General features: G+C 37.9%; 1 protein-coding gene across 1 annotated transcript; it reads right to left on the bottom strand.

Moving 5' to 3' along the window:
• Window positions 1–822: 822 nt before the first annotated feature.
• Window positions 823–22,023, bottom strand: agfg1b (ArfGAP with FG repeats 1b). Its single transcript, XM_073848735.1, has 12 exons — window positions 21,725–22,023; window positions 11,445–11,538; window positions 11,243–11,358; window positions 10,707–10,851; window positions 10,466–10,622; window positions 8,231–8,347; window positions 6,003–6,144; window positions 5,821–5,897; window positions 5,639–5,734; window positions 5,375–5,527; window positions 5,020–5,108; window positions 823–1,676 (listed from the first exon to the last, which is right to left on the bottom strand). Exons 1-12 carry the CDS (start codon window positions 21,889–21,891, stop codon window positions 1,617–1,619), a joined length of 1,413 nt encoding a protein of 470 aa, XP_073704836.1. The 5' UTR covers window positions 21,892–22,023; the 3' UTR covers window positions 823–1,616.
• Between the last annotated feature and the right edge of the window lie 587 nt (window positions 22,024–22,610).

The raw sequence follows: 22,610 nt of genomic DNA, 5'->3' as shown, positions 1-22,610 counted from the left end.
ATATTTTTGTTTATTAAAGTTTTTACTCTACATTTGTGCAGTTTTCAGTGGGTTAGTGATATTTTTTTAAAATATATATAAATTTATAAATAAATATTTTTTAAATGGGTTTTTATACAAAAACTGTTTTATGTAAAATTCACTTTAAAAAAGACCCACATTTCTAACTTTAATTCATGGGGATAACATGGATAATTTCACATGGTTTAGTGTAAGATTTTTGCCCATCTTTTGGAAAATCCAGTTTTAAAAGTAAAAAAAAAAACTACAAATAACTTTTACCAGTAGGTGGCTGCAGAGCTCCACTATTTGCTATTTGCCATTTGACCACCTGAAAGATATTTTTTCACACGTTTTTTCAGTTGAATTCATATCTACTGTACAGACCAAAAGTTTGGACACACCTGAATGAGAAGGTGTGTCCAAACTTTTGGTCTGTACTGTATCTCAACATGTAATTTATTCCTGTTCTGGCAAAGCTGCTTTTTCAAGAGCCATTACTCTTGTTTCCCATGATCCTTCATAAAGCATTCTGATACATCGATTTGGAGCTCTAGAAACATTATCATTTTATTAATGTTAAAAAAGGTTGTGCTGCCACATATCATTGTATCATTGCATTCTTTCAAAATAATTGAAAATCTTAATTATTCCAAACTTTTGCCATTAGTGTATGTGTAAAACTACAAAAACCAAGTTGATTAATTTCTTTAAATTATTCGTATGTTATGCCCATCGATATAATTTAGATCAAACTAAAAACTCAAGCTTTCCCTAATGAAGTGGAGGGAAAAAAAGCACAGACAGACACATGTAACACAGTAGTTAAAAATCATTTAATATTTTATACATATATTTATATATGTACACATTAACTTGTATACCTGTAATGGTAACTTTTGATGTGGTCAAAAATCCATTGACGGAGAACACCGCAGGTCAGACCTGGCAATTTCCCAAGGTGCGGCTAGACAGCCCCCGAGGGGAGATCATAGAAAAGCGAAATCTATCACATACATCTACTTCGGTCCTTTTGTGCTGTAGACACCTGCTTTATCTACATAGCCGCTTGTGCTGAGCTCCTCTGTCCTTACAATAGATGTCAGGTTTTAATCCAAACCATGTTTTCTTACCTCCTTGAGGCGATTAGTGGCGTCTATTCCTCACAATGTGTTTTTCGCCTCAACAGAACGAAACATTTCTGCTCGAGCAGGTGCTAAGGGCAAACTGAAGTTTGTTTGTACAGCTAATCACAGCATCCCTAGACACCATTGTGTTCTGCTGTTCTGTCACAGTTTCTCTTTGTGAATAACATGTTTTTAAAAGGATTACAAATGCTGATATGCACAAGGAGCTTACTTTCTAGGCATAAAACATGACTTATTGAGTCGAAGGCATAAATGAGGAGGGACAATCGTGGAGTTTTGTCCAGAATACACAGATGGGTGGGGAAGACCGTCACCTGCGTATCCACAGCTCTTTCTCTAGAAATGTCGAAGACTCAGTGCAGTAAATACAAAATCTGAATACGTTCAGATTCTTGAAGACAATGTTTTAGAGCATTGGTGATGCGGAGTGTGTGCATGACGCTGCTGAGATGTGACGTAAAAAGCTCTTTAAAGAAAGGGGTTTGTGGAGGAACCTCCTGTGGGGTACGGCCCCGCCGGACCTCCGCCCTGAAAACAAGATAAGACAAGACAATGTAAGCATCATTGTTGATAAAGAAACTAAAGAAATTGTTCTGAAGGAATTCGTAGCTTCGGTCTCCCAGCAAAAACAATTGGCAATTTAGGAGCATATTAGAAGTACTGTTACTTTTCAAATGTACTATTCAGTTATAATATTAAGTTAATTCCTTTGCCAGGGTTGAGAAAAAGTGAAAAAAAACTGTTGGATAAAGTCGTTATTTTTGTTTTCTTTGCACAAAAAATTATTCTCGTAGGTTCATAACATTATGGTTGAACCACTGGACTATTTTAACAATGTCCTTACTCAGGGGTTAAATTGGGATTTGTTATGTGGGGGGACTCTATGGTGGCAGGCTATATATATATATATATATATATATATAATTTATTCTGAAGCAACATTCTCATCTGTTTTCTATCAGCTATGACACAAATCTATTTAATTCAAGGCATTTTTTTTTACATTTATATTTCCCCCTATCTTCATTAATACTTCATGTTTCATTTAAAATTCTTACATTTGATCTATAAATTCTATGACATAATATGAAATATGAACAACTGAATTAAATAATGTTAGGATTGTTTTGAGAGTATTGTTGAGATTGTTTTAAGTATTTTTATATATATATATACATATATATATGCACAAGAAATTATGGGGGGATTATACTTTTAAACCAAATTAAAACACCAGTAGGTGATGGCAAGTGTCTAATGAGTGAGTTGTTCAACGATTCGTTGTTTGATTCAGTTCGACTGATTTATCAGATGTATGTGCATTGGATAATGAAACTTTGACTCAACTGATTTGACAAATTACAAAACAAATTATTCAGTAATGAATCATCTGGTTGCTCTGAAATGCGCTTTGGGTTAGCTGTCTTTGAAATTATTTTTGCTGCTGAAATAGATCTGAACGCTGAATGATTCTCCGCAATCTCTCTTGAAATCGGCCGGGGTTTTTTTTTTTTTTTTTTTCTCTGTAGAGCCGTTTTGAGCTTACTAGCTGCGTTTCCATCCACCTGTTTTCATGCGCATTTTGTAATATCGCATATTTGTAATATATTAATTATAAAAAATCTCTGGATGGAAACGCCAAAATGCGCATAAATTCTAAAAAATGCGCATAAAAAAACTTATGCGCACAACTGAGTAGGATAAACTTTTTATCCGATAAGGAAAAATGCACATAAACTGCGATGGAAACACTTTTACCGAATAAATTCCTCCATGCGTATTAAAAACATAATGTCACTGCACTATGGAACGGGATAACTGGACTAACCAGCCGACCCATCTTGTTGCACAGCATCAGAAATGTTGTATTGGTCATTCTGAAATGTTTCCTTCACCAGCTTTGTCACTTGACCACCACATTAGTTTTTTTTATAGTAATAAAAATCTGAACACAGCTGCTCAACAGTTGCATCACAGATCCGCGGCAGGAGTCCGATTTAATTCATCACACGAGGGGTGTGGTAAGAAAGACAAGATCTTGGCGAAAGAGTTTTGAAACAAAATGCAAAACCGCCTATTTTAAAAATATTTTGGATTTTTAAAAAGGCCTGTTGACTGCTGCCGTTTATCTAAAAGGTGATTTTGGAAGCTCATTGGAAGAACATTCGATTGTTATTCATTCCACCGTGTTTGCTGATTTTCAGTAGGCCTGATTTTTTTATAATTACACTTTCTGTAAGTTACTTTACAGTTATTTTATTTTTGTTAATAAATTAATAATTCTGTGTTTAATATAGACTAAGTGAGTTAGTCGTACTGTTTTGTTGTCGCCCATTCAATCAATTGACGCCGAATTCGAAAGTAAAAGTAAACGTAAAATGCTCACTGATCCCTTCAATTAATTATATTTATATGAAAAGTATTATTTTCAGTGACTTATCCTAGTTTTATTAGTGATATTTAGAGGAAGTTTGTCAGCAAACTTTGACTTTGTTCTCTTTGTCTTGTTGGATGGAAACGCTGCTTTATGCGCAAATGTGTTATGCGATGTTCCAGTTTTGCGCATAAGTTAAATTCATTTATTCACATGTGATTGAATTAGCTGTTCATGTGGTAGAGTGTCGTGATTTGGTTTGCGTTTTGGTGATTGGCTGGTTATTTTTTGTTTTCGATGTTTTTATCTGGTTACGGTATACTTGTGTAGCGTTAATGAAGTTTCGAGTCCTGCAATCTATGTGCCGGCCCAATTTAATCCCTGTATATATATATATATATATATATACACACACACACATACACACATACATATTTAGACTAAAAGCTAGCTAAAGCCGGCAAATTGAGCTTATTCGCCGTATTTTACAATAAAATACAGGGGCAGAAGCCCCTTTCATGACACAAATTGAAGCGAGTAAACTCAAAATGTTCAAGCGTCCAACTACGCGCGAATAGTGCAATTTATTCGCCAAGTCGCATCTGGTGTGAACATCCCATAACTGTCTTGAACCAGAATGCACAGAGTACACAAGCGCATCGCAGAGCTAGACAATACAAACATTTGTGGTTAAAAAGTGTATAAATTGTAAATTCGAAAATAACCAATCGTTTCACATGATAAGACACTTCCTTGGCTGGGATCGTTTAGAGCCCTAAGCTTAATTTAAAAGCTTAGAGCCTTAAGCTGCATTTAACTGCTTTTTGGAAGTTCAAACTCAGGGGCACCAGAGAAGTACATTTCTGAAATGTTTTCCTCAAAAAACATAATTTCTTTACGACTAAAGAAAGACAGACATGAACATCTTGGATGACAAGGGGAGCAAATTATCTGTACATATTTGTTCTGGAAGTGAACTTGTGATTATACACAAGGGCAATATTGCTTGGGTATTTTCCCACTGAGAATAGGCAACACATTTCAGATACTTTAGATATCTGATATTTGAACAATGTCCTTAGTATTTTTTCCGGGCCTTGCACTTGCCAATCGTGTTGCTGTCTATGCAGGGTCAGAAAGCTTTTGGATTTAATCCAAAACATCTTAATGTATGTTCCGAAGATCTATGGGTTTGGAACGTAATGAGTAATTAAAGACAGAATTATAATTTTTGGGTTAACTATCCCTGTAACAAAAAAGTTGGAAAACAAGCAGCTTAGTCATAATTACAGCAGAAATTTATAATGGGAGGCTCATGTTATGTTGGATTATGGAAGGCCTTTAAATATTTTGTTAGACTATGAGGGGCCTCTGAATATTGTGTTGGATTATGGGGGGCCCTTGAGTCCAAAAGCCTGAGGACGACTGCTTTACAGCAATGAATAAAGAATGTTCTTTATACTTTTGTATTTAGTTCATAGCCACTGGCTTGCTTACCATGAATGGGTTGCTGGAGATGCCAGGTCCTGTGACCGCTTGCCCATAGTTGCCCATAGGTTTGGCCTGTCCGTAGGCTGGAAAGCCCCCTGAGGACGACCATAAAAGAAGAACGGCAATGGTGACAGACATTAAAAACAGACCTCAATGCTAAAGCACTGAACCTGCTACTCCATCACATGCAACACCAAAACTCACATCAAAGCACAAAAAGCAAAAAGAGTAGATGCTTAATACAATACAAACACAGCCTTTCTCATGACTAAAAAAAAATATGCATAAAAGAAAGGCATAAGCCACTGGGGGAAATCGGGCCACCTCGCAATCACAAAGACACAAATATAGTCTCACATACCATTGGGCTGTTGGTGGTAGGCTGCAGGTGGGGGAAAGGGACCTTGGCCAGGGAATTGCTGCTGGAAGGTCCCACTAAAACTGGTTGGCAGGCAGTAACTGGTTGTGTTCCCAAAGCCAGCTGGCATGCTCATGGAGCCAGTGCCAAATGAGGCTAAAGTAAATAAAAGGAGACCAGAGGAGGAGTAGCATGTTTCATCTGCTCATTCCTTGAATGGACACACACATAACGGGCATGCTGATCTCGACCAAAGCTAGGTCTTACCTGAGGCTGCTGCTCTTCCATTGGTTTGGAATGGATTTGTAGACATGGGCTCCTGAACCATCCCGGCAGCCACAAATGGGTTTGTGGAGGGGGCAGCTGCACAGTAAAAAGAGTCGAGTCAGTTTAAAAGAAAAGTTTAAATGTTAAAACTAACTTACTTCAAAGAATCTTAAAAGCTCGACCTGCAAAACCCTGTTGCATGTTGGGTATTCCTGGCTGAGCTGGAGGTGCAGCAGCTCCTGGGACACCTCCATACACACTTTGGTAGCGCATGCACACACAAAAAGATATACATGAGCACAGAAAAGATTAAAGCCTAAAAACTAAGGTGGATTGTGCAGTAAGTAATACATTAATCTCTCACCCTTGTACGCTTCCACTTGTAACAGTTGAACTGAGGGCACTGTCAAGCTCAGCCAGGGCAGCATAACGGTCCCCTGCTGATAAACCGCTCTGAGGCGGGGCAGGGGGCATACTGGGTAGTGGAGGAACGGACATGCCTCCACCTGAATTGCAAAAATGTATTATAGTTTAAATTTATACTGATGTATTCAAATCGTAGTGCATTAACAAACATAAAGGTCGGCAACAACAACAACAAAAAAAAAAGTTTCCACAATAAAAAAGGCAGGAAATAATGATAAAGGAGAAATATTGTGCACCACTGACAGTGTAAACTAAAACTACATATTAGACAAAAAACTTAAACGCAAGAATTGTTGCATTGGCAACTAACTGAAATATAAAAATTACTAAAAGGTAAATGCAATTATTAAAAAAAAAAAAAATTAAAAATTACATTAAAATAATCAAAATGTAAAATTTTTTTTCATAAACACTATAATAGTATATAAATAATATTGAAGAAACACTGGTATACCGTTTTTTTGCTGAGTCGCACCATATGACATTTTACAACCTGAACTAACCTTGCTTTGTCACACAATCAAGAAGGTCTGCAGGGGCCTTTTCTAAGATATATTTTCTTCCTTGATGCTTAATTTATGTTAATTAATTTATGTTTTATCCCTGCACTTTGGTTGCACCTCATGACTTTTGGTTCTAACAATTTTTTAAATATAAATACACAGTTTTGTTGAATTGTTTATTTTCCCTGAGGAAATAATAAGTAAAGATTGTTACTAAAACTTTTGCATATTAGACAACTTAAAAGTGTTGGCTTAGCAACTAACTGAATTACAAAATTACTAAAACAAAGTTAAATCCAAGTATAAAAAAGAAAAGAAAAGAAAGCACAAAAAGTATAAAATTAAAATAATGTAAATATAAAAAACTAATTAAAATGTTTATAAATAATATAATATATAAAATAAATACTGAAAAATCACTGGTATTCTAGTATTTTGGTGAGTCGCACCATATGACATTTTACAACCTGAACTAACCTTGCTTTAACACACAGTCAAGAAGGTATGCAGGGTTCTTTTCTAAGATATATTTTCCTGTGTTATGCTTAATTAATTTATGTTTTATGCCTGCAATTTGGTCGCACCAGATGACTATTGGTAGTAAGCATTTTTCAAATATTAATACACAGTTTTGTTTCATTATTTTTTCCCCTGGGGAAATAAGTAAATATTGTTCAACTACTTAATATTGTTTTAAGACTTTTAATGTTTTTTATTATTATTATTATTATTTCTTTACAATGATATCAGGACAGTTTTATCACCCTGTTATTTCTGACTTCATGCCCCAAGAATACATTTTAATTCTGCTAAAACGTGCTCATTAGAGAAGAGGTGTTTGAAGTCAGTGTATATATATATATATATATATATATATATATATATAAATAATCTGCATTTTGTAATGTATTTTTAAATAAATCAATACATACAGACAAAAAAAGTGTCAATTTATTGACCCATTATCTTCCTTAAATAAAGTCTGTCTAGCAATATTAAATGTGTGTTCTGAGTTTGTCACACCAAAGGAAAACGTGTTATTAACCACCCAGTCAAATTTGATTTTTTTTGGGAAAGAAAAAAGGCAAGTAAATAAAATCTTGAAAAAATAAGCAGTATTCTTTGCACACCCACTCATGGGAAAGCTGTGGCCTCTCTCAACTGACAAACACAAATAAATTTAAATAAAGAGAGCTGTTTTGTATATTATTACAATCAGGTAATATGCAGTTACAGCAAGCGAACGGGCGAACCATTGATGCTAATGCACTCTAGTCATTATAGTGTTAGGGGAGGGCCCATGCTCTGTGGCTCCAGTGCATCATCAAGACATGATTTCAGGCCTGCCCAAACAATCCTGAACACAAAAATGATGAAAAACTGTTTAACAGTCTAACTCTACAATTCAGTACTACATAGTTCACAGTCTTTCTTTGTAACATGTTTTCAGCAACACAGTTTTAACATTTATAATGTGTTTAGAAACAATTCTCTGAATTGCCTTTAGTTGGACTTTAAATGACTAGCGTACTATTAAAGTAAGCTAACAAGCAACAACACAGCACAGAGGTGACATTTAGCCAATTACATTCTGTAACAGCCATAGCAGGAAGTGGAAATACACGTGAGCATAACACACAATGGATGGGGCAGGGTGTGGTACCTGTGTGGGGTTGCTGAAGGGACGGCTTTGAGGGGGGTGATGTGCCAAAATGTGACGGTACACTGGCGTTTCCAAAGGAATCAAAGTTGGCAAAGTCTGTGCTGGAATTATTTTGTGCTACAGACAGCACAGGGTGAACAAAACACATTAATGAACAGGACTGATGGGGACAATTAAATGACAGTGTGAAATCATAGTTCTGGCATACATTTAAGGGGCTTTCGCACCGGAGGAACCTTTTCATAGTTCACAGAATTATTGGCGGAAGTTCTTTTTGGAATGTTCGCACCGCAGGAACTAGGAACGTATTTCATTTTAGCAACTATATTAGCTCCTACTTCAGAGTAAGGACTAAAACAGTTCTATAGGAACTACCAGCGACGTAAAAGAATAACGACATTATAAAAAGTAACGAGTAATCAAACTAATTACTGTTTCCCGTTACAACGCCGTTACCATTACTGACAATAAAATGTGGCGTTACTATAATTGAGCTCACTGAAGTGGTTTTCATCCGAGTAGGCTCTCTCTCAGCCATAGGACGCGTTGTGTTGTGTTCTTCTTCTGAGGTAACTTCTGGCTTATTCCTCTCAGCACGTCTTCTTCCAGAAACGGAAGTAGCCGAGATGAACTTGATGAATGTTCACGCTTCTTTACGGAGATGATGTGGACATTTACATGTCCGTGCCTCACATAGATGTTTAAAATCTGAAAAGCGGAACCGCTCGTGGGCGTGATTACATTTAGACAGGAAAAATTGGAGCTCGCGTTGGTATCATATGGATTACTTTATCAATATTTGTTTTCGACGGGACTTAACTTCATTTAAAAATAGACATTTCAAGCTTTCTATACATATATTTTTATGTCTGTAAAGTAGGTATTCGCTAAGATTCATGTTTTTTTATTTACATGTCTGTGAAGAGAGGTGACGGAGATCGAGACGGCAGAGAGCACACCCTGTTTATTTTCTTTATTTTACAAAAGTACATTGTTTTGTTGTTATTATGACTATACACAAAGAAGAGTAGAGCCTTTGCAGTCTCAAATGATGTTTTTCATCTCCGCAGGTTGAAGTGACCCCAATATTGTGATATTAGCCCCTGGACGGTGTCTCTCACATTGTCCCACAGCAACATTAAAATAGTGTAGATTAGTCTACAATGTTTTATTCATTTAACATATTTAATACTGGGGGCATCCAAGTTATTTGACATATTTGAACCTTTTTTTTTTTTTAAGTAACACACTAGTTACTTTCCCTGGTAATTAGCTACTTTAATGATGATGTAACTCAGTTACTATTTGTGAAAAGTAACTAGTAAGTATAACTAATTACTTTTTTTTTAAAGTAACATGCCCAACACTGGCGCTGACTGGTCAAACGCATTCGAAACACCAGCTACTCAGCATTTTTTAAAAGCTCTGTCAAAATATTTACACCAAGAACACGGAAAACAGCGATAACAAAATTTAGCTACCTGTTGTCTGCAGCGTTGTGCTTTTTCTCAGCCTCAATGATATGTAACACCGCAAGTCGTCATTGGAAATTTAGTCAGATTTTTATGCTCTTTTAATCACATAAATTGTGCGTTTACATTTCCTCTCTGTCATCACGAAACCCACGACACACAACAAAAACGGCATCCTCCATTCACCACTGTGGACATTTGTAGATGGCATGCATAAAGACATCGCCGTCGGCTGCTACAGAGTTCCTGCTGCCGGTGCAAATGCAACCAGGAAAATGGCCTGAGGGAGGAATTGGTTCTCTAGGAACCACAATGCTGGCTAGTTCCTAGAACTACACGGTGCGAAAGCCCCTTTAGGCAATCAAAAGCAAAACAGTGAGCTGGCTGACATGTACAAATGGATGTAGAGTAGCACAGCTGACATGATGACATGTCAAGCAGAGACATTTAAAGGGATTGTTCACCCAAAAATGAAAATTCAGTCTTCATTTATCTACCCTCATGTCAGATTTGAATCGTTTTCATATTTATAATGAAAATCAGTGGTTCCAAAACAACACTGCATCCCATAAAATGTCATTGTATAGACAAAAACCCATTTACAGTTCATTATTTTTTGGGTTATACAGTAGAAAGCAACATGAGCGTGACCAAATGATGACGCTTTTCATTTATAGGTGAATACCTTTAAGTGAGCGACAAAAAGCTACAAATTATTAATAGAGGTGAAAGATGTCAATCTATTAAAAATTGTAATGGTTACCTGAGGGCCTGTTAAAATGTGCAAAATTAGCAAAGTTTGAGGTGCTGGCAGTTTGAGCTTGAGGGGCAGCAAAAATATCTCCTCCCAAGTCAGAGAGGAGGTCAAACTTCTTCTCCTGGCCAGCAGACTGGGCCTGAACACGACTGGTCACTGGGGACTGAGAGAGAAACACGGGGAAGACTCTTTTGCGGTTCTGGATAAAAAAAAAAGCACAAACGTAAAGGTGGTTGTGCGTAGTTACCTGGTTGGATGGTGTCTTGGTAAGATGCAGGGTTTTGAGGGGCTGGGGAAGAACCTCTGGGGTGCTGCTGGTGCTGCTAGCAGATGAACCAGATATTGAGGCCTGCACAGAGGCGATCACCTTGGCTTGTTCTGGGGGAACATACCTGCAAATGATGGTGGCACAATAACAGAGCTGTCAATTTGTAGGCCAACCTGGAAGGCTAATTTGCCATTGGCTCCCTGGGGATTCTATAATGAGTTTTTACAATAGAGGTTTTTGATTTATGACTAAAATAAGGTCTGTGCAATGTTAACATGACTTAAAAAGCTTTGTTATACAACGTAATTTACATTACCCTTCAAACCTTCAAAAGTTTGGGGTCTGTAAGATTTTTTAAGATGTTTTGTATTGGATTTAATTGTTTAAGAATACAGCAAAAAAAAAGGAACCCTGTGCAATATTGTCACAATAAAATAGTTTTTAATTTTAATATTTTTAACATAATTTATTCCTGTAGTAGAAAAGCTGAATGGAGCTGACCAGAGACTCCTTACCATCTTTTCTTCTCATATTTCTCCTGAAGAAACTCTTTGACTTTCTGAGGTTCACGGAAATCTGGGACCACAGAGCTCTTGTCATCATACAACCCCAACCAGATGTGTTTGCAGATCTGAGCACAAAAAAGAAAGACTACTTAGAGGAACCTCAATATGTGCATATATCATAATGTCTCCTTTGTGTTAAAGCATGTAGTACCTCATTGCTGTGTTTTTGTAGGAACTCGATTTCCTGTTGGGTGAAAGTTGTCATAGAGATGGACTTCACTCTGTGTGGAGGGTTGAGGCCTCGTCTGGGGTACAAATCAAATGACATAAACATCACAGACTGGTCACGGCAGAGACAATACTAAACTTGGAGAGCCCCATTTCTACCAGTCATACATTATTAGTGTTGCTTATATTTATTATTCTTCCAGACAAACTCTCTTTACACTTTAGGCACAAAAGATACCTCAAAACATTCTTTTTGCTGCTACGACTTCTGACTAATTTATTCTAAAAAGTATTATTCATTACAAAAAAATCCTATACACTTGCATTGAAAATGTAACAATTCTCCAAGAAGCCAAGTACAGCCTAGCAATCAGCTAAGACACCATAAAAACAATTTATCAACATGCCAAGGCTGTATAAATAAACCATGAGGGTGGGCTCTTTTGACTCGAGTGGTGTATTGAAGCAACATTAAGGCCCCTAAGGCTCTGGGGTCTCTGGGGGGCCCTGTCCCATTTAGTCATATGTCAGCACCAGAATATCATAAAGACACTTACAAGTAGGGCTGCAACTAACGATTATTTTAATAATCGATTAATCTGTCGATTATTTTTTCGATTAATCGATGAATCGGATAAAAAAACCCAAGAAAGGCATTCATTTCCAACCCTTTATTCAAAAACAGAACTAAAATCTTTAGAAAGTACACAAACATGTTGCTTGACAGGAGTGAGCAGGTATGGAGTAGGTTGTGTTTTGGGTGAGCTCCGCAAAATTTTATTACATTTATTATAATTTTGAGCGTTCGACGTTTTAAAACTGGCACTTAAATATACTCTTTCGGAATCTCAACATCTGTTTATTACTTAAGTACGTAAATTGCTAAAAGTCTGCGACAATACACCTACACGGGGAAAAGTATCGCAAGCAGGCCTGGTCCCTCGAGCAGCGATCAGAAATCACCGGAGAAACAAACCGAAATGGCGGATACAAAAGCAGAAATCCTGTCGCTGTTGAAAAATGATATCCCCACGCTGCTCAGGGCTGAACTGAAGACTGTTCTTGCGGACGAATTTAATAACATGAGGTCAGAATTGCAGGCCGTCAAAACGGAGGTCGTCGGCAACATCGTACTGTTACGCTCAGATTTGGAATCTATGAAAAAGACAGTAACCGATATGGAACACGGACTGTCCGCGTGCTCGGACGATGTGACATCATTACAAGGATCTGTGAGCAAACTCGAAACGGCTGTTGCGGCTTTGCAGGAGAAATGCGTTGACATGGAGGGGAGGATGAGGAGGTCAAACATCCGTATACTGAACGTGGCAGAAGGACCAGGTTCGAGCTCTCCTGATTCGGTCTCAAAGCTGCTAAAAGAAATACTAGGCATGGATCGAGAAGTGCTTGTGGATAGATCACACCGCAGCCTCCAACCAAGGCAGCCTGGCGGTAAACCACGGGTGATTGTGGCCAAATTGCATTACTACAAAGACTGTGTCGAGATTCTCCGCAGAGCTAGGGAAGATGGTCCGCTTCAGTCTAAAGGATCTACAATTCTCATATTTCCAGACTATCCTCCCAGCGTGGCTCGCGCACGATCCGCGTTTAATGATGTTAAGAAGTTGCTTCGTGGTCGCGATGGAGTGCGCTACGGTATCCTCCATCCAGCGAAACTGAGGATCACTTACAATGGTAACGAAAAGGAGTTTTGCGACCCGGCGGAAGCCATGGCTTTTGTGAAGAGAAACATCGTCTCGGATAAGGCTGAATAGAAGACAATACATTTGTTGAGGACTGAATACGCATACTGACGTCTGACAGGCAATGCTGCATAATATAGACGTTAAATTTAGATAGTAGGCTACTGGTTGTACGCAGTTGTTACATATTTTTTATTTACTCCTTTTCTTTTTTGTCTTTCACAAATGGTGAGTAGCCTACATAATTTTATTAAAAAATTTAAAAGTTGAAGGGCATGACGTCAAACTTAGTTTTCGTTATTGTTATTATTTTTTTAATAATATCTATATTTTTATCCTCTCATTTTCTTTTATAAATGTAAGATGATCATATTGCCTTCAACTGAAATATTGAAAAATGGTTATACGCTCTTTACTTATGTTTAGTTCAGGAGCGCCTGCTTCACTGTGATTTCTCCGTAACAAACACTTAAATGTGTGGATACCTTTTCAATGGGTTAGGGGGTCACTCTGTTCCGTTGAGTGACAGGGAATGGGTTTTTACTGCACCAAATGTATATTTTACATTTCACGTAACTTGCCTTTTTTCTATTAAGTTGGAGGAGCGATTACTGCTATACTTTCACTTTCAGAATGATTAATAAAGCCAATAGGTCAGCAGGTTGCAATGTAAATTTTGTTAGTTGGAATGTCAAGTCCTTAAATCACCCGGTTAAGCGTAAAAAAGTACTTTTGCACTTAAAACAACTTAAAGTGGGGATTGCCTTTCTTCAAGAAACTCATTTATGCAAAATAGATCATTACAGATTGAAGTGTGATTGGGTAGGTCAGTTATATCACTCTAATTTTAATTCTAAATCTAGAGGCACGGCAATTCTTATTGAGAAAAACATTCCATTTGAGGCCTCAATGATTGAAGTAGACCCTGCAGGTCGTTTTGTCATTGTAGTTGGTAAACTCTATAATATATCAGTTATTTTAGCTAATGTGTACGCACCAAATTATGACGACAGTCTTTTTTTCACAAATATCTTCTCTAGGCTACCCAATCTGGATACGCATTATTTGATAATAGGAGGAGACATGAATTGTGTAATGTCTTCTCATTTAGATCGTAGTTCTGTCAAAACTACTGTTCCCTCCAAGTCAGCTGATGTCATTAAATTATTTCTAGACACATATGGGATATCTGATGTCTGGCGATTTCGTAATCCTGGATCTAAAAGTTATTCTTTTTTCTCACCGGTTCATCAGACATATTCACGTATAGACTATTTTTTCTTAGATAAGAATCTTCTCCCCTTGATAAGTTATTGTGAGTATTGTGCTATTGTAATTTCAGACCACGCCCCTTTATTAATGACAATGTGCATACCAATCACATATGAGAGATATTGTCCCTGGCGTTTAAATACTTTGTTGCTTTCAGATGAAACTTTTGTTAACTTTATTTCTTCTAAGATAAAAATATTTCTCGAACATAATCAAACACCGGGAATGCCTTTTTCAGTTATATGGGAAGCAATGAAAGCAAACCTAAGAGGGGAAATAATATCTTATAGTTCTCACATTAGAAAAACACAAACAGCCAAACTTGAGGAATTAACAAACGCTATACTAAAATTAGATGCTACCATGGCCGTTACACCATCACCTGCCCTAAACAAACAAAGACTATCACTTCAAACAGAATATAATCTTTTAAATACTAAACGCATTGAGAACTTAATAAATAAAATACGTTATAGAACATATGAACATGGTGAGAAGACTGGCAAAGTTTTAGCTCACCAACTGAGGCAAAAGACTGCAGATCGCACTATAACTCAAATTAAAGATACATTAGGTAATAAGTGTACTGAACATTCAGAGATCAACCATTGTTTCTATGAGTTTTACTCACAACTATATACTTCTGAATCTCATAAAGATAACAATTTGTTCTCATCATTTTTTGACAAAATTACTATACCTTCAATTGATAGTGAGACTGCAGCTGAACTTGAAACACCTTTCTCAGTTGAAGAAATAAGTGCCTCAATAAAGTCAATGCAAAATGCAAAGTCACCGGGTCCTGATGGGTTTCCGAGCGAATTTTATAAAAAATTTAAGAGTGAACTATCTCCACTATTATCACACGTATTTGAGGAATCTTTCTCTTCAGGTACTCTGCCTTCAACAATGCGACAAGCTGTCATATCACTTATTTTAAAAAAAAACAAAGATCCTCTGGATTGTGGCTCTTATCGCCCTATCTCCCTCCTCAATGTGGACAGTAAAATTCTGGCTAAAATGTTAGCTCGTAGGTTAGAAAAAGTTTTGCCTTCTATAATATCCAAAGATCAAACCAGATTTATTAAAGATCGGCAATTGTTCTTTAATATACGTCGGCTCCTAAATATTCTTTATGATCCCACTCCATCTAGTCATTCTGAGGTATTACTATCACTTGATGCTGAGAAAGCATTTGACAGGGTGGAGTGGGACTTTCTTTTTTATGCTTTGGAAAAATTTGGGTTTGGGTCAAAATTTAGACATTGGATTAAAGTCCTTTATACTTCACCACTGGCAGCAGTACGTACAAATAATAACTTATCTCCTTTTTTTTCTCTACAACGTGGTACAAGACAAGGTTGTCCTTTGTCACCTCTTTTGTTTGCATTGGCAATTGAACCGCTAGCCGTGGCTTTACGCGAGAGGAGTACCATTAAGGGAATACAGAGAGGAGATATTGAACATAAAGTCTCTCTCTATGCAGATGATATGCTTGTGTATTTGTCTCATCCACTTACGAGTCTGCCAGCTCTGATTGAATTGCTAAATGACTTTGGTCAAATTTCCGGATACAAAATTAATATGCAGAAAAGTGAATTAATGCCCATAAATTTGACATCACATTCAGTTCTATCTAACTCTTTTACATTTAAAATAAGTGCTGAAAAATTTAAATACTTGGGTATCTGGGTCACTCATAAATATCATAAACTTTATAAAGCGAATTTTTGCCCACTTATAAACAATTTAAAACAGGATCTTGACCGTTGGAACCTGCTCCCATTATCTTTAGGTGGTAGAATTAATACTGTCAAAATGAATATGCTACCCAGATTTTTGTTTTTGTTCCAAAGTCTTCCTATTTTTTTAACAAAATCTTTTTTTATGAACATAGACACCCTTATATCTGATTTTATCTGGAATAGGAAAACACCTCGAATACGTAAAAGTATCCTACAAAGACATCGTTCTTGTGGTGGGCTGTCTCTACCGAATCTTCAACAATATTATTGGGCTTCTAATTTTAAATTTATGTTGTATTGGCTTAATCCTTCTGACAATCCAGCATGGTTGTTATTAGAAAAAGCTTCTTGTAAATCTGAATTATCTTCTTTACTTTGTACAAAGATTCCTCTCTCTGACCCAGTATCTAGACATTCTCTTAATCCGATTGTTAGAGCATCTTTTAAAATTTGGAACCAGTTTAGACGAGTTTTTTCACTGACTGATCTTTCAATGCAGGCTCCTATTATGAGAAATCATATGTTTTCTCCTTCAATTACAGATGCTGCTTTTAATTGCTGGGTAGAGAAAGGACTTGCCACATTGAAAGATCTATATAGTGATTCTAGCTTTATGTCATTTCATCAAATAAGAGAAAAATATAATATTCCACAAACACATTTCTTTAGATATTTGCAGATTCGTAGTTTTATGATATCTAACACTATGGATTTTCCAGTTCTACCTACGGAATCACTACTTGACACAATTTTAAAAATCAACCCACTCTCTAAAAATAATATAGGTTTGCTATATTCTTTGATTTCCTCACAAAATTTAGCATCTTTAACAAAATTAAAGCAACAATGGGAAAGTGAACTTGATTTGCTTTTTTCAGAGGAAACATGGCAAGATATTATAAATAAGATTCATTTAACTTCAATTTGTCTACGACATGTAATTATTCAATTTAAAGTGGTTCACCGCCTGCATTGGACAAAAGCAAAATTATCGAAATTTTCACCAAATATAAACTCTTTGTGTGACAGGTGTGGAATTGAGATAGCTAATCATACACACATGTTTTGGTCATGTTCCAAGCTTGTTAATTTTTGGCAATTAATATTTAATTTCATTTCAGAAGTCCTGTGTCTACCTGTTGATCCTTCTCCTATTGTTGCAATATTTGGTTCAACCACAGAACTCTGTTTAGATAAAAATACAAAGAATATGATTTCTTTCTCGACTTTAATAGCAAGACGTCTTATATTGCGTAAGTGGAAGGACAAATCTCCCCCTACTTTTAGTCATTGGATCAGGGATCTTATGTATCATCTTGCATTAGAGAAGATTCGGTTCTCTATTAAAGGCTGCAATCAAACTTTTTTCTCTATCTGGCAACCAGTGCTGACACACATAGAACATATGGATCCAAATTTAATTTCTGTTTAATTTTGATATTTGCGTTTCCCTCCCTTTTTGTTTAATGAATGTGTATGTGTACATGTATATAAATAACAATATGGTATAGAACATATTAAAAGTGTGCACAATGTAATGTATAACAATGGTGCGGTGGGTTGGGGGAGGTGGGGGTGGCTCTGTTGTTGTTATTTTTTTCACCTTTTTTTTGTAAAATTGTTATATTATGTAAAATGTTAATAAAAAGACTTTGAGCAAAAAAAAAAACATGTTGCTTGACAGAGGCCTCATGTCAGTGACGAGCATGTTGAGGATACTATCCATCAAGACAGCAGCTTGCTGTGGTGTACATGATGCATTTCCCATCAAGAAGCCTCTCATGGTTTGCTGTTTTTTCTGGAATCAAAAAGATAGTATGAGTATGTGTAATAGCACAACTTTTACATCAACTAAATACATACATACTTGTTTTAGTTACTAGTTGTGTAAAGGTAAGTAACCCAAAGAGTAATTACAGACAAGACACACACACACACACACACACACACACACACACACACACACACACACACACACACACACACACACACACACACACACACACACACTCTCTCTCTCTCTCTCTCAAGTTCACTTGAAGCTTATTCATTCAATTATTACCATCATTGTAGTAAGTGCAAGGTTAATTTATACACCACATTTAAACACAGCTTAAGATGACCAAGTGCTATAAAAGAACTTTAAAATTAAATTAAAAAGTACACCACAGACCACACACAAATATATTTGTTAATAATAACCTATATGGGACAAAGCACAGAATATACACTGCAAAAAAAATGCTTTTCTAACTTAGTAGTTTTGTCCTGTTTTCAGTCCAAATTTGTACAAAATCTTAAATCAAGATACATTTACTAGACACATAAAATAGCATAAGAAATTATGTCTTGTTTTCTGAAAAAAAAAACACCTCAAAATTATTGTTTGCTTAAAACAAGCAAAATTATCTGCCAATGGGGTAAGAAAAATAATCTTAATGAGACATAATCTCAAACAGAAGTTTTAAGCGTCATTTAATTTTCTCATGCCACTTTTCTTGTCTAGTAATATTGATTCAAGATTTTTTTAGATATTTGGACTGGAAACTGTGTCTTTAGTCTTGCAGTGCAAAGTAATACCACCCCTGATTTACTACTGTTATTAACGAGCTAACGCTAACTTGTCATGCTTGTCAAGCTGGATAACGAGTAAACACCAGCACCAGGGACATTGTGTTCGTCACTTCAAAATGGAACAAAAGTAGGATTCTGTAGTGACTTACCCCGCTGTTGAACTCCTTTCCTCCTCATCAAACACTCCAACATGTTTGTGTTTCAGGTGCTGGATCATTGCCGTGGTGCTCCCGAGCCATGCCATGTCGCTTTTGTATATATTGCAGTTAACACACTTTTTCTGTTTATTTAGTGTGAAATGCTCCCACACATTGGATGACTTGGGTCGCGCTCGTTTTTTTTTTTTCTGTAATTTTTGCTCCGCTCTATGAGGCGCCGAACTCTGCTAGCATCAGTGCACGACAGTGTGTTCACTCCTCTCCGCGTTTAAAAAAATTAAAAAAATAATCAAATGTCTCTGCGTCGCGCGACACAACGAATCGATTATGAAATTCGTTGCTAACTCTTTTAGTAATCGATTTTTATCTATTTAATCGATTCGTTGTTGCAGCCCTACTTACAACGGCAACTTATTTGACTTAGGACTGTGAATTGAGGCTCCGTGTGGAGGCCCAAAGCCTTCTAGGAGCCCCTGTGGGCCCCTGTTTTATTTAGTCACATCACTGCACCAGAATGTCATAAAGACACTGACATTGAGGGTGGCTCTTTTGTCTTTGGACACTAGATTGAGGCCTTGCGTAGAGCCCAAAAGCCCTCTGGGAGCCACTGGAGGCCTTTGAGGGCCCCAGTTTTGTTTAGTTGCATCATTGCACCAAAATCTCATGAAGTCACTGACATTGAGGGTGGCCCTTATGTTTTTGGACCCTAGATTGGGGCCCTGTGTGGAGCCCCAAACACCTCTTGGAGCCCCTGGAGGCCCTTGTGGGCCCATTTTATTCAGTCACATCATTGCAATAGAATGTCATGAAGACACAGGCATTGAGGGTGGCTCTTTTGTCTTAGCACTCTAGATTGGGGCCCTGTGTAGAGCCTGGGAACAACTGGAGGCCCTTGAGGGCCCCCGTTTTATTTAGTCACATCACTGCACCAGAAATTCAAGAAGACACTGACATTGAGGGTGGCTTTTTTGTTTTAGGAACCTAGATTGGGGCCCTGTGTGGAGCCTCAAATCCCTCTGGGAGCCCCTGGAGGCCGTTGTGGGCCCCTGTCTTATTTAGTCACATCACTGCACCAGAATGTCTTAAAGACACTGACATTAAGGATGGCTCTTTAGTCTTAGGACCCTAAATTAGGGCCCTGTGTGGAACCACAAAGTCCTCTGGGAGCACCTGAAGCCTGTTTTATTTAGTCGGATCACTCCACTGGAAATCCATTAAGACAGACATTGAGGGTGGTTCTTTTGTCTTAGGACCCAAGATTGGGGCTCTGTGTGGAGCCCCAACGCCTTCTGGGAGGCCCTTGTGGGCCCCTATTTTGTTTAGTTGCATCATTGCACCAGAATGTCATAAGACATTGACAGTGAGGGTGGCTCTTTTGTCTTAGGACCCAAGATTAGGGCTCTGTGTGGAGCCCCAATGCCTTCTGGGAGGCCCTTGTGGGCCCCTATCTTGTTTAGCTGCATCATTGCACCAGAATGTCATGAAGACACTGACAGTGAGGGTGGCTCTTTTGTCTTAGGACCCAAGATTAGGGCTCTGTGTGGAGCCCCAACGCCTTCTGGGAGGCCCTTGTGGGCCCCTGCCTTATTTCGTCAGATCACTGCACTAGAAATTCATGAAGACGCTAATATTAAGGGTGGCTCTATTGTCTTAGGACCCAAGATTGGGGTCCTGTGTGGAACCCCAAAGCTCTCTGGTAGCCACTGGAAGCTCCTTGAGGGCCACTGTCTTATTTAGTGGCATCATTGCAGCAGAATGTCATAAAGACACTGACAGTGAGGGTGGCTCTTTTGTCTTAGGAGCCAATACTGGGGCTCTGTGTGGAGCCCCAAAGCCCTTTGGGAGGCCATTATGGGCCCCTGCTTTATTTATTCACATCACTGCATAAGACATTCATAAAGATGCTGACATTAAAGGTGGCTCTTTTATCTTAGGACCCACTCAGGCCCTGTGTAGAGACCCAAAGCCCTCCGGGAGTCACTGGAGGCCCCTTGAGGGCCACTGTCTTATTTAGTTGCATCATTGCACCAGAATGTCATGAAGGTACCGACATTGAGGGTGGCTCTTTTGTCTTAGAACCCTAGATTGGGGTCCTGTGTGGAGCCACTGTAGGACCATGTCTTTTTAGTCACATCACTGCACCAGAAATTCATGAAGGCTCTGACATTGAAGGTGGCTCTTTTGTCTTAGATCCCTAGACTGGAACCTTGTGAAGCCACAAAGCCCTCTGGGGGGCCCCATGGGGGTAATTGTTGTCCCCTGTCATAACTCACCACCAAAATTGTCAGAGACATAGGTTCTACTGACTGACCAGTGAATTAGGAGCCCATATGCACTGCAAGGGGGCCCAAACTCAGCACCACAATATCATACAGATATTTTCATATGTGTCATCTTTAAGTACACAACCACTCACGTTTTCTTAAGTTTAAACAGTCATGAGCATATGCATAAGTAGCTGTAATGTTTAAACATGGGTGTGTTACACATTGATACAATACTTTCTGAACACACACACACACACACACACACACACACACACACACACACTCACAATTAGCACCAACGTCACACACATTATTTGAATAGAAGCCTGTCTTATTTTAACAGATCGACTGCTCTGGCCCTGAATCTCGTGCTATTTTTGTGAAAGCTGATGTTATGATGTTAGAAAGGCAGCTGGGACACATTCTGCAGATGATCTCTCAGATGGGAGGGGTTGTTAGGCGTCTGCCCGTACAGACTCTTGGGGAAAAACAGCAAGTTCATACACCATCTGTGAGAATATGAGGGGCCTCGTTAAAAACTTACAGTATTCCGGAACAGGTGGTGCACACAAACGAGCCCACTGTCATGTTGGCGTAGGTCGGGCCGCGCTGATCGCAATCAAAGCATTTCCTATTGGGAGGCAGGCTGGTCATCTCCCGAAGCATCTTCAAGTGTTTCTCCTCCTGTTTTCGTTTGGCACTCGCCGCCATCACGAAATAATAAAGCTGTCACGTCTAGGGCAGGTGGAGCTGTGAGTTATTAGTAATCTAGTGCATAAACACGCCCGGCAGCGCTGGAAAACCGTTCCACATAGGACAGCCAGGAATAGCCATAAACGTCCAGTTCTTCTCTGGACTGATGTGGAACGCTACAGGCTGTACATGTCAATACTGCCACCCACTGCACCGGAGAGAAACGCCTTTATTGGCACACGGCCAAAACAACAGCGCGATAAGAAACTTGATACTCTTACGAACTTGTTACAGTGGTTGTACAATTTTTGATGGTAGGATGATACTGAATGATTGCCATGTTATATACATTACACTTGTAAGAGAACAGAAAAGCCATGGTAGACCTATAACGTCCAAAAAACATGTTCCTATAGGTACTTTGTAGTTTCTGTTATGCATCAAATACAAATAAATACAAATATAAAGCAAAACTTCATCTGACACCACAGTTAAGAGTATGTTGATTAATGAGTATGTAAGTGAACGAGTTACCTAGAGACTGGATGTTATGCACATGTTTTGCACATTTAAAGCAGTTGTTTAGCATTTTAGAGATGATCAATTTATAATTTTATATGAAATCTTAATTGTTTAGTGATTTACTGTGGGCTGTTTAACTATTTGATGTTCTGTAATACACAAATTATTGGTTGTATAGTCAAACCGAAATTTATTCAGACACCTTTCTCACATTA

The sequence above is a fragment of the Garra rufa genome, chromosome 10 (genome assembly GCF_049309525.1).
Source record: "Garra rufa chromosome 10, GarRuf1.0, whole genome shotgun sequence".
Lineage (NCBI taxonomy): Eukaryota > Metazoa > Chordata > Actinopteri > Cypriniformes > Cyprinidae > Garra > Garra rufa.
Note: the sequence above shows the minus strand (reverse complement) of the source record. Positions and strands in the feature narration are given on the sequence as shown.